Raw genomic sequence first — 12406 nt, 5'->3', positions numbered from 1 at the left:
CTGCACCCGCCTTCCCCTGGATGTCAGTAACCAATGAGAAGTGGAATGGGCTTTTTACGTAGCTCTCGGAGGTTATAAAAGGCCAAGGAGTGAGGTGCGCCCTCTTTTCGACGCTGACCATTGCGCAGAGAGGGACCTCAGGATGCCATTTTCAAACGCTCAATTATCAACGTTAGATGTATCCGTCTGTAATTTAATTCGATATAGGTTTTAGAAACATCATAACGAAGCTATTTTAAACCGAGTTATATCAGATTATGCGAGTATATTGCTATTTTTCGGAATTTCCTCAGTATTGCGTCTTGAGGATTTGGACACGTTGGGGCAAAATAGCTATTGTTAGCTATTGTTAGCTGCTATATCAGAAGTTGAATGCAACGTTTTACAACCAAGCAACGATTCTTTTGGACAAAGGACCACTTGGCCAAGATTCTGATGGAAGCTCGTCGAAAAGTAAGAGCTATTTATGATGTTATTCCGTTTTTATGTGGAAAAATGTAAACTCAATAATGGCGACTAGTGACGCCATTATTGCGGCACTAGTCTGGCTGTAACGCACACTGTATGTCTAGTAACGTTAATTTTAAAAATCTAACTCAGCGGTTGCATTAATAACTAATGCATCTTTCATTTCATGTCCAACCTGTATTTTTTTAGTCAAGTTTATGAATAGTTTTCGATAAGATTAGGTGCCTTTCCAAAATGGCGCCGGGCAAATTGCTTGATTTTTTGCCCACTAATCACGTTGTGTAACCACGAATTGTGCGGCTAAATATGCACATTTTCGATCAAACTCTATATGGATTGTGTAATATGATGTTACAGGAGTGTCATCGGAAGAATTCTGAGAAGGTTAGTGAAAAAATTTATATATTTTGGCGATGATAACGATATCGCTCTCTTTGGCTTGAATCAATGGTCGGGTAACGTTTGCATATGTGGTATGCTAATATAACGATTTATTGTGTTTTCGCTGTAAGACACTTTGAAAATCTGAAATATTGTCTGAATTCACAAGATCTGTGTCTATCCATTGCTGTGAGCTGTGTATTTTTAAGAAATGTTTTATGATGAGTAAATTGGTAATACACGTTGCTCTATGTAGTAATTCTAGTCGCTTTGGGGAGATTTGTGATGGTGGCTGCAATTGCAAACTATGATTTATACCTGAAATATGCACATTTTTCTAACAAAACCTATGCTATACAATAAATATGTTATCAGACTGTCATCTGATGAGGTTTTTTCTTGGTTAGTGGCTATCAATATCTTTATTTGGCCGAATTGGTGATAGCACCTGATGGAGTAAGAAACTGATGGAGTTAGAAAAGTGGTGTATTTTGCTAACGGGGTTAGCTAATAGATTTACATATTTTGTCTTCCCTGTAAAACATTTAAAAAATCTGAAATGGTGGCTTTATTCACAAGATCTGTATCTTTCATTTGGTGTCTTGGACTTGTGATTTAATGATATTTAGATGCTACTATTTAATTGTGACGCTATGCTAGCGATGCTAATCAGTGTGGGGGGGGGTGGGGGGTGATCCCGGATCCGGGTTTCTGAGGCGGTAAAAGTTAACATGATGTCTTCTAATTGCAGTCGCTGTACTCATAATATACAGGAGAACGATCGCCTTATGGCGAGGATAGCTGTGCTGCAAGCCCAGCTTCAGACGCAATCGTTAGGCAAGGGTAATTTCAGTGTAGGAAAGGATGAAACAGCGTCTGTGCCACCAGTAAGTACAGATAGTAACGTTAGTATAAATCCCCCCGCACAGTCCCCGCAGCCGGACAACTTTCTCATGGCTTCTGGAGGGAAATGCTGTAGGAATGCTCAACTGGTGTCGCTCATTCAGCCGACAGAAACTTTCAACCGGTTTTCCCCATTAAGTAGCGAGTCGGAGTCTGAGGCCGAGTCTTCTCTTGTCTCTACTCCTCCCGTTACGGGGTCTGAGACGTCGAAGGCTCCCACCATTAGCTCTGACAAATTGAAAACCCTAGTCATTGGCGACTCCATTATCCGCAGTATTAGACTTAAAACGAATCACCCAGCGATCATACACTGTTTACCAGGGGGCAGGGCTACCGACGTTAAGGCTAATCTGAAGATGGTGCTGGCTAAAGCTAAAACTGGCGAGTGTAGAGAGTATAGAGATATTGTTATCCACATTTTTATGGAACGGTCTGCCTACCCATGTGAGAGACGCAGACTCGGTCTCAACCTTTAAGTCTTTACTGAAGACTTATCTCTTCAGTAGGTCATATGATTGAGTGTAGTCTGGCCCAGGAGTGTGAAGGTGAACGGAAAGGCTCTGGAGCAACGAACCGCCCTTGCTGTCTCTGCCTGGCCGGTTCCCCTCTCTCCACTGGGATTCTCTGCCTCTAACCCTATTACAGGGGCTGAGTCACTGGCTTACTGGTGCTCTTTCATGCCGTCCCTAGGAGGGGTGCGTCACTTGAGTGGGTTGAGTTACTGACGTGATCTTCCTGTCTGGGTTGGCGCCCCCCCTTGGTTTGTGCTGTGGTGGAGATCTTTGTGGGCTATACTCGGCCTTGTCTCAGGATTGTAAGTTGGTGGTTGAAGATATCCCTCTAGTGGTGCGGGGGCTGTGCTTTGGCAAAGTGGGTGGGGTTATATCCTTCCTGTTTGGCCCTGTCCGGGGGTATCATCGGATGGGGCCACAGTGTCTCCTGACCCCTCCTGTCTCAGCCTCCAGTATTTATGCTGCAGTAGTTTATGTGTCGGGGGGCTAGGGTCAGTTGGTTATATCTGGAGTACTTCTCCTGTCTTATCCAGTGTCCTGTGTGAATTTAAGTATGCTCTCTCTAATTCTCTCCTTCTCTCTTTCTTTCTCTCTCTCGGAGAACCTGAGCCCTAGGACCATACGTCAGGACTACCGGGCATGATGACTCCTTGCTGTCCCCAGTCCACCTGGCCTTGCTGCTGTTCCAGTTTCAACTGTTCTGCCTGCGGTTATGGAACCCCTACCTGTCCCAGACCTGCTGCTTTCAACTCTTAATGATCGGCTATGAAAAGCCAACTGACATTTATTCCTGATTATTATTTGACCATGCGTGTCACTTATGAACATTTTGAACATCTTGGCCATGTTCTGTTATAATCTCCACCCGGCACACCCCTCATAGCCTGGTTCCTCTCTAGGTTTCTTCCTAGGTTTTGGCCTTTCTAGGGAGTTTTTCCTAGCCACCGTGCTTCTACACCTGCATTGCTTGCTGTTTGGGGTTTTAGGCTGGGTTTCTGTACAGCACTTCGAGATATTAGCTGATGTACGAAGGGCTATATAAAATAAACTTGATTTGATTTGATGTGAATGCTTAAAAAAATGGGTGTGGCTAAGGCTTAAGAGGGTGTGAAGATGCTGAATGGATGTAGACAAAGAAGAGCTCTCCAGTAGGTGTACATAAACATTCAAGGGCAATTTTCTCAAAAGTGGTGTTACAAGTTTATCAACTTTCAAAGCAGAATTACTTTCCCATTGCTCCTGAACTGTAGTGTAAGATATACCATTTTCTAGCTCTGAGTCTCTAATTGTATCCAACGTAAAAAAAAAAGTTTCAAGTTTCAAGTTTTGCCACATACGATCGAATCAAGCCAGTCGGTCACATATTTGTTAATTTGTAATTCTCTCTGTAATCAATAAGGACAACCTCGATAAAGACTTGCATGGTCTCTCTCACTTTCATTTCTACACAGGGCTCATAGAGCTCATCTTCCAGTATATTCCCCTTAACTGCAGCAGCTGCAGTGTATCCTGATCCCTACCTGCTTTCAAAGTACTTTATACGTGTCCCATTACTCCACTCACACCATTACAATTTTAAATACGCAAATAAATGCAGGTTAAGCCATTAATGTAGGTTCACAGTCCTATATGGGACAATGAAGTTGCATTGTATTTGTAACAAACAAACAAACAAACAAACAAACAAACAAACAAACAAACACACATACACACACACACACACACACACACAGATAATGTGTCTACATGTCAGATGTCAGTACACACAGAAGCCTTGATTCAGAATTATAATCTCTTAGAAATAATCAATAAAAAACGACAGGTTCCCTTGCATTCCAGGAGGTTCAGGTGACAACGTCTAACGTCATACAGTACACACGATGACAGATATGACATGATCTTGCTCACAACGGGGACTGATATACTGTTATACTATGTACTATGGTAGAGCACTGTGCACGCAGCACATACTTCTCACTCACCTGCACCTTTCATGTGTCCCGTGTTGTAGCCATTGTATCCATAGAAGCAGGTGTAGCAGTTCCTGCGCTGGTAGCGGTATCTGCCAGGCCCATTATTAGCTCCCCGACCTGGGCATAGCTGGCTCCAAAAGCCCACTAGAACCACCACGAACCATCCTAGGGATGCCATGGTCCTAACAGCACTGAAAGTGTGAGATAAGTATCTACAGAGAACTAAGCTCGGAAGTTAGAAGATGTGTAGATAGAATAGTAGAGCTTGTACCAAGCTGTCGATAGTATCCCAGAGGAGGTATGATCACCGCACCAGTTGACTCTCTGGGTTTAAGTAGAGTGAGTCATGTTCTTTGTTATTTCAGGCAGCATTTCCTCTCTCTCTCTCTCTCTCTCTAACTCTCTCAGCTTTTGACAGACATGCTGCATGTTTCTCTCTTTGACTTGGGAGACCCTCCCTCATCCCTCCTTTCACCGAACGCAGGTCCACACTCCTCCTCCATGTCCCTCCCTCCTTCTTCCATCCTCAGATACAATGACAGAAGCACAGTTCTACAGAAGCGGAGAAACACGAAACAACTGCACCACACAGGAACATTCACAAGATGTTGAATTACACCACAATAAAAGCATTTCAACACATTAAACTACATTCAACACATGAAACTGTTAAAAACTCATATTTATTCACATGATGGACTCTATCAACTCTATCCAAAGTATATTGCTATAAGCCCGACATAAATCAACACGTTAATGCCATTTTGGACATTAAAGGCTTTGTGGGATTTGCAAAGGCTGTTCTTGATGTATTCAATCATCTACTGCTGTGCATGGATGGGAGCAGCGAGGGAATGGCCAACTTCAGCTGAGTGAGGGAAATAGCATGGTAATAGTGTGCTCAAGTGATGAAGCAAGCCATATGTGAGCTCATCTATAGAATGACAAAGCCTGAAGTAAAACAAGTTTAAAGTTGAAGCTCATTTACTGCATTTCTATACATTTAAAACACTTTAAAATGTCATGTGGAGAACAGAAAAAACAAGCAAAAATGACACCAGCATTAGCTGCTGTAAGTTCATAGCATCAGCGACTGTATATTGTTGTGTATTATAAGGTATTACTGCACTGTTGGAGCTAGAAACACAAGCATTTCGCTACACCCACAATAACATCTGCAAAATATGAGTATGCAACCAATTAAATTAGATTTTTGTTCAGTCAGTTGTAATGATGAATAGAATAAAATCATAAAATCTTCACATAGATATCTCTTTTCTTCAAATTCCATACCGTTCAGATTTGTATTCCTAGGCATTAATAATGAAGCTTCTCTATCGGTCTCCTCTGCATCCTCCTATATGCTTCCTCCTACATTCCTCCTGCATTGTTTGTTTGGGGGATGTCTGTAGACAAAGCAGGAGTTGCGGGACGGTTCTAAAATTGCCTTTTGTCCGGCATCTCGCAAACACACTGCAGCGTCTCTAGTCTCAAACTGGGGGAATTCGGGGGTAGTTCATTTCACGTATCAGGCCCTCGGCATGTACTGCAAGAGGGCGGACTTTGCTGTTTGGGTGAGTGGTGAATGTGCTGCTAAAAAGTAAAATCTGTGAGGCAAATCCGGGGATACAGGCAAACATTACGAATAAACCGCCGTTGATGATTCCACTCATTCACAAAGAGTCACATGCGATTAAAACTGTCAGATCAAGAATATAAGCGTTCTGAGCTTTCGTTAACACTGGGAGAAATATTTAGATGTTGACCCGTAATAGATTTTCTTTATTGTGTACAAAATATATATTTTTATTAAGCTATTATAACCTCTGTATCCTCATATGTAGTGACGGCCCTTACTAGTGTAAAAAGACAATCCAGGCACACAAGCCTCAAACGTTGCTGTGTTGATGATGCTGCGTATGTAGCATGCAGGCAGCATTCACCACATGAGTCATGTCTCACATCCTGAGGCTGTCCTAATATGGATACCGTACTGTCCCACAAATAAATACTTGGCTCGTGTACCTGTGCCATAAGTCTATGATACAAACCAGATACTCTGCGACACCTTAGACATTGTTCAGCAGCCAGTCGGACATGATTAGAAAGAGATTGGGCTGTTCACATCACAGTGGTTCATACTTTCCTGAACGCACCCCCATTGACTAGGCTAAAGGCCTGCTTTGAAGTGAGAGCATTTTATGTTGGCTTTGACTCAGGGATCCTCTGTCTTTTTCATGGCAGTGAGACTCTTGGGATGAATTGTTCCTGTCTTTTATAGGTGCTGTCCTCAGGCCAAAAGGTCTGGACATAAATAGGACACACATGAGCACCAAGCACAAACACACACATGGACATGCAAACACACACAAACATGCACGCAAACACACACATACACACACAGAATCATTGTAGCACCACTACATTTCTGCGGCTCAGTATAGATTGTTCCCAACATGCGCGTGCACACGTGACACATCTACACACCTACACTCCTGCTTACTGTAATACAGCACGGCATGGACACAGCTCCTGAAAGCTTCTTATGAATAATGAGGCCAAGGAAAGAAAACATAACAGTTCTTTCAACCCGGGAAAAGCCAAGACTTTATGTAAACCGGACAGGATATTATTCATTCTTAATGACTTTCCAAACATCTGCCTCTTCCTTTCATTTCAATAGGCGGCTGTTGGGATTCCGAGTGTAATAGAGAAAATAGCTATCATTGCCATGACCGAAGAATAAGTAGCTCCCAAGGGGACCGATGCTTTTGGACAAGGAGTGAATTCTTTGTGTCAAGAAGTTGTGCGATAAACATTCAAAGGATTAAAAGAGCCATTCATTTATTACCGATGGATATGAGAGAGGTTGAAAATATACTTCATTAAATTACAAACAAACTCGAGGACTCTCTCCAAGGCATTCATTAAATGTCCTCGGGAATGTTGTTTTTATTAGCGTGTCAAGCCCCTCTGGATTTGACACTGAAGAAGAAGAGGAAATATTTGGAGGGTAAAATGACACAAACAAAATGTGTTGCATCAGACAGTGTACATGTGTGATCCTCAGCTCCAGCCCGACTCACTGTGGGGCTCTGTGTGTAGGTGAGTTAATGAGTGTGCTTTGACGGTAGCTAGCTAGACACTAAACTACCATGTAGCTAGATACGCTAAAGGACTAAAGGATATTCTCCATAGATTTTACCTGTCAAATGTTTTTTGAGAGTCAAAAACTCTCAGTATCCCTGAAAAGATTCAACGACATCAACTTTGCGTCCTTTTTAGTATATGCAATGAATCAGGGCACAAAGACAACCATGCATGTATGGCAGATGTCTACATTAGCGTTACAATTTGACATCAAATCGCCTTTCTGAAACTTTAAGACATATCGGCCTGGATTCAGAGCCCTCAACTATTCAAAACCAAGTTCAAATCCAAGGCCGGACCATGTTATGCTGGGTAGAATGACATGGCTGGTCTTGAGGGCAATGGAACCCATCTTTAAAGCTAAAATGCGCGAAAGGTGAAAGCACCACTGGATGCCACAGGCACATTTGTTATTGTTTGTGTTGTGTTTTTGAAAAGGAGGAGATGAGCATCCAGCAACGTAATAAAACAAATCATAGTACACACTCTGTAGTTCTGTCACGGGAGCAGTGATGTGCAATGATGTCCGAGGGAATAAAACAGTGTTCATTAGTTGAAGTAACGTCTTTGTTGTTGTAATGTCACAAACAGACGGACGTGGCAGTTTCAACGCAACAGATTCCAACTTAAACAGAGGTAACTGATTGTACTCTAGTCTACATCCAGGAAGTAAAATATCAGGTAGAGAGAGGCACCTTTGAAGCCGTGTCCATGTAAGGACACACTAATTACAGAGATCTCCTTGTAATAACACTGCTTTGTGCAATCACTTCCTATCCGTCAAAAGGTTGGCTGAGATCAGACAGACCACCACAACTAAGCACTAATGGCGTGGCTAAAGCTATGGTGAGGAGAACCTTTCATCTCATAATCTAGATGGTCATCAACGTAATAAAAGTATCAAATAATAGTTATTTTGGGGTTTAGTGGTGAACAAATTATTATAATTACGTTCCAGCCCCCCGATCATCTGCGGCTGAATTTAGTTGCCTACCCCTGCTATACAGCATTATTTGTTAATTCTGTGAACCCATACCATTCTGTTTTAAAGGGAAAGATCATCCAAATTACAAAATTACAAACTGATTACAGGGTGAGGAAATCAATATGTAATTTTGCAATTTGGGTGAACTATTCCTTTAAGTCATTCTGCAGGCTTGTATTCACAGATGCTTCTGGGAACAGTGTGAGGTGATAGGTGACATCACCGGGTGACAGCACTCACCTTGGCAGGTCTTGCCGTCCTCCCTGAGCTCCTGGCCGAGTGGACACTTGCAGTAGAAGCTGCCGATGGTGTTGCAGCACAAAGCCTCACAGCCACCGTTGGTCTCCTCACACTCATTCATATCTGAGAGAGAAAGAGGGAAAGAAGGGTTTAGGGGTTTTTAAGTAGGGCCCAGAGCTTTTCTAACCATGTGACCTGACTAGGAAAATGGATACAGTATATATACTGTATATGGGCCATAAGACGTCTGACAAAATGTTTTATTTTTATGCTGAGTCATGTGGTCATGGTGCATCAGGTCAACTCCTCTGCCTTCAACCTTGTTCACTGGCTTTCCTACCGCAGATTTCACAGGGAAATTTGCTACATCCCTGGAGGCCATTTTGAAAACGGATTAGTTCGAACAGAAACATCTTGGTACTGTAACGACGAACAGCCCAATGCCAGAAAATAATGGACGAAACTCAACAGTAAATATCTTCCATAAGCAACTTCCAAACATGGCAAATTACTTCAACCTTTTTTTCATTTATATTTCAAGAATCGCATCACTGCCAATGGAAACCACAAACAGCGATTTGAAAAACCACAACCTCCAGTCTCGCTGGCTCCAACTCCTGACCTTTTCAAAGTAGATGACAGCGAAATGGCTGCACGGTGCACATCCAACTTTCCAACATTAGGAGCAAACATTTTCCAGCTCGTCTTTTTGAACCGTTAGTTAAAACATTAGTGCAACTGTTTGCTTCAATCAGTGGATTCTGCCACTCGTCTAAGCTGCCTAATCAGAAGGGATCACATCAATAGCTCTGGTATTAAATATTGATGTCTGTAATACAGGTTGAATGTGTTCAATGGTCTGCAAAGTTTGGACATCCAATGAAGAAAATACAAATAAGCTTAAGGGAGAAAAGTGTCTTCTAGTGTCATGAAGTCCAACAAACTCTGATGTACAATCTCAAAGTTGTCCAGGTGGTTAAGTTGGTTTAAACATGGTGCTGGCAACATTTAGGTCAAGGGTTCAGTCCCAACACTGGTCACATATCCCTGTTCAGTGTGTTAGCTAACTGTACAGTAATGGGACTATGTTTTTAATGACTGTAAAGCTTTCTAAGCATATGGGTGGAAGCATATATAGTGCCTTCAGAAAGTATTCACACCCATTTACTTTTTTAACATTGTATTGTGTTACAGCCTGAATTTAAAATGGATTAAATCTAGATTTTGTGTCACTGATCTAAACATAATACCTCATAATGTCAAAGTGGAATTTAGTTTGTAGCCATTGTTTTAGATGAATAAAACTTGAAAACCTGAAATGTCTTGTTTCAATAAGTATTCAACTCCTTTGTTATGGCAAGCCTAAATGAGTTTTGGATTTGAAATTATACAATGACTATGATGTAAAATAAAGTGCAGACTGGCATCTTTAATTTGAGGGTATTTTCATCCATATCAGGTAAACTGTGTAGAAATTACAGCACTTTTGTACATACAGTTGAAGTCGGAAGTTTACATACACTTAGGTTGGAGTCATTAAAACTCGTTTTTCAACCACTCCACAAATTTCTTGTAAACAAACTATAGTTTTGGCAAAGTCGGTTAGGACATCTACTTTGTGCATAACAAGTAATTTTTTAAACAATTGTTAACAGACAGATTAATTAACTTATAATTCACTGTATCACAATTATAGTGGGTCAGAAGTTTACATACACTTAAGTTGAATGTGCCTTTAAACAGCTTGGAAAATTCCAGAAAATGATGTCATGGCTTTAGAAGCTTCTGATAGGCTAATTGACATCATTTGAGTCAATTGGAGGTGTACCTGTGGATGTATTTCAAGGCCTACCTTCAAACTCAGTGCCTCTTTGCTTGACATCATGGGAAAATCAAAAGAAATCAGCCACCTCCACAATTCTGGTTCATCCTTGGGAGCAATTTCCAAATGCCTGAAGGTACCACGTTCATCTGTACAAACAATAATACACAAGTATAAACACCATGGGACCACGCAGCCGTCATACCGCTCAGGAAGGAGACGCGTTCTGTCTCCTAGAGATGAACATACTTTGGTGCGAAAAGTGCAAATCAATCCCAGAACAACAGCAAAGGACCTTGTGAAGATGCTGGAGGAAACATGTACAAAAGTATCTATATCCAGAGTAAAACTGAAAGGCCGCTTAACCTGAATAACCTGAAAGGCCGCTTAGCAAGGCCACTGCTCCAAAACCGCAATAAAAAAGACAGACTACGTTTTGCAACAGCATATGGGGACAAAGATCGTACTTTTTGGAGAAATGTCCTCTGGTCCGATGAAACAAAAATAGAACTGTTTGGCCATAATGACCATCGTTACGTTTGGAGAGAAAATGGGGAGGCTTGCAAGCCGAAGAACACCATCTCAACCATGAAGCACGGGGGTGGCAGCATCATGTTGTGGGGGTGCTTTTGCTTCGCAAAATAGATGGCATCATGAGGTAGGAATATTATGTGGATATATTGAAGCAACATCTCAAGACATCAGTCAGGAAGTTAAAGCTTGGTTGCAAATGGGTCTACCAAATAGACAATGACCCCAAGCATACTTCCAAAGTTGTGGCAAAATGGCTTAAGGACAACAAAGTCAAGGTATTGGAGTGGCCATCACAAAGCCCTGACCTCAATCCCATAGAAAATCTGTGGGCAGAACTGAAAAAGCATGTGCTAGCAAGGAGGCCTACAAACCTGACTCAGTTACACCAGCTCTGTCAGGAGGAATGTGCCAAAATTCACCCAACTTATTGTGGGATGCTTGTGGGAGGCTACCCAAAACATTTGACCCAAGTTAAACAATTTAAAGGCAATGCTACCAAATACAAATTGAGTGTACGTAAACTTCTGACCCACTGGGAATGTGATGAAAGAAATAAAAGCTGAAATAAATAATTCTCTCTACTATTATTCTGACATTTCACATTCTTAAAATAAAGTGGTGATCCTAACTGACCTAAGACTTCTCCTTGGATTAAATGTCAGGAATTGTGAAAAACTGAGTTTAAATGTATTTGGCTAAGGTGTATGTAAACTTCCGACTTCAACTGTAGTTGGTCCCATTTTATGTCAACTGTAGTTGGTCCCATTTTATGGGACCAAAAGTGTTGGGACAAATGCACTTATGTGTATTAAAGTAGTCAAAAGTTTAGATAATTGATTAAGTTACAGATGCACAAATAACATACCCCGAAAAATGCTAACCTGCCCAGTTATTGCAATGGTTAGAGGTTAGCATATCTTGGGGGTATGATATTTGTGCGTTTTTTACTTTCTCACTCATCATTATTCACGATTCATTCAGGACTATCCGTAATCATGGTACATTCACATGCTACCATACTCTATTCTTATTTACAATAAAAGTGACTCCAAAATGACACAATACATTATTTACCATTCATTTCTATTGGGGGGAAAAATTCTGAAACACAACCAAAACAAACAGCAAATGCATCCAACAAGTTTGTAGGGTCACAAGTTTGATGTAATCATTGCCTGCTAGGAATATCGGACCAAATACAAAACCTTTGACTACTTAAACACACACAAGTGAATTTGTCCCAATACTTTTGGTCCCCTAAAATGGGGGAAATATGTACAAAAATGTCTAAACGATTCACCAAATATGGATGAAAATACCCTCAAATTAAAGCTGACAGTCTGGACTTTAACCTCATAGTCATTGTATTATTTCAATTCCAAAGTGTTGGAATACAGAGCCAAAACAACAAAACGTGTCACTGTCCCAATCCTTTTGG

General features: G+C 41.3%; 1 protein-coding gene across 1 annotated transcript in view; it reads right to left on the bottom strand.

Annotated features, from left to right (window-relative positions):
• Positions 1-4594, bottom strand: part of LOC120060891 (multiple epidermal growth factor-like domains protein 6) — an 86604-nt gene extending 82010 nt beyond the window's left edge. The window contains exon 1 of the mRNA XM_039010307.1: positions 4247-4594. Coding sequence (XP_038866235.1) covers positions 4247-4415 — 169 coding nt within the window. The 5' untranslated portion in view covers positions 4416-4594. The remainder of the gene's footprint in view (positions 1-4246) is intronic.
• Between the last annotated feature and the right edge of the window lie 7812 nt (positions 4595-12406).

This window comes from Salvelinus namaycush, chromosome 16 (genome assembly GCF_016432855.1).
Source record: "Salvelinus namaycush isolate Seneca chromosome 16, SaNama_1.0, whole genome shotgun sequence".
Classification (NCBI taxonomy): Eukaryota; Metazoa; Chordata; class Actinopteri; order Salmoniformes; family Salmonidae; genus Salvelinus; species Salvelinus namaycush.
The sequence above is the reverse complement of the archived record's forward strand: the minus strand, read 5'-3'. Positions and strand labels throughout refer to the sequence as shown.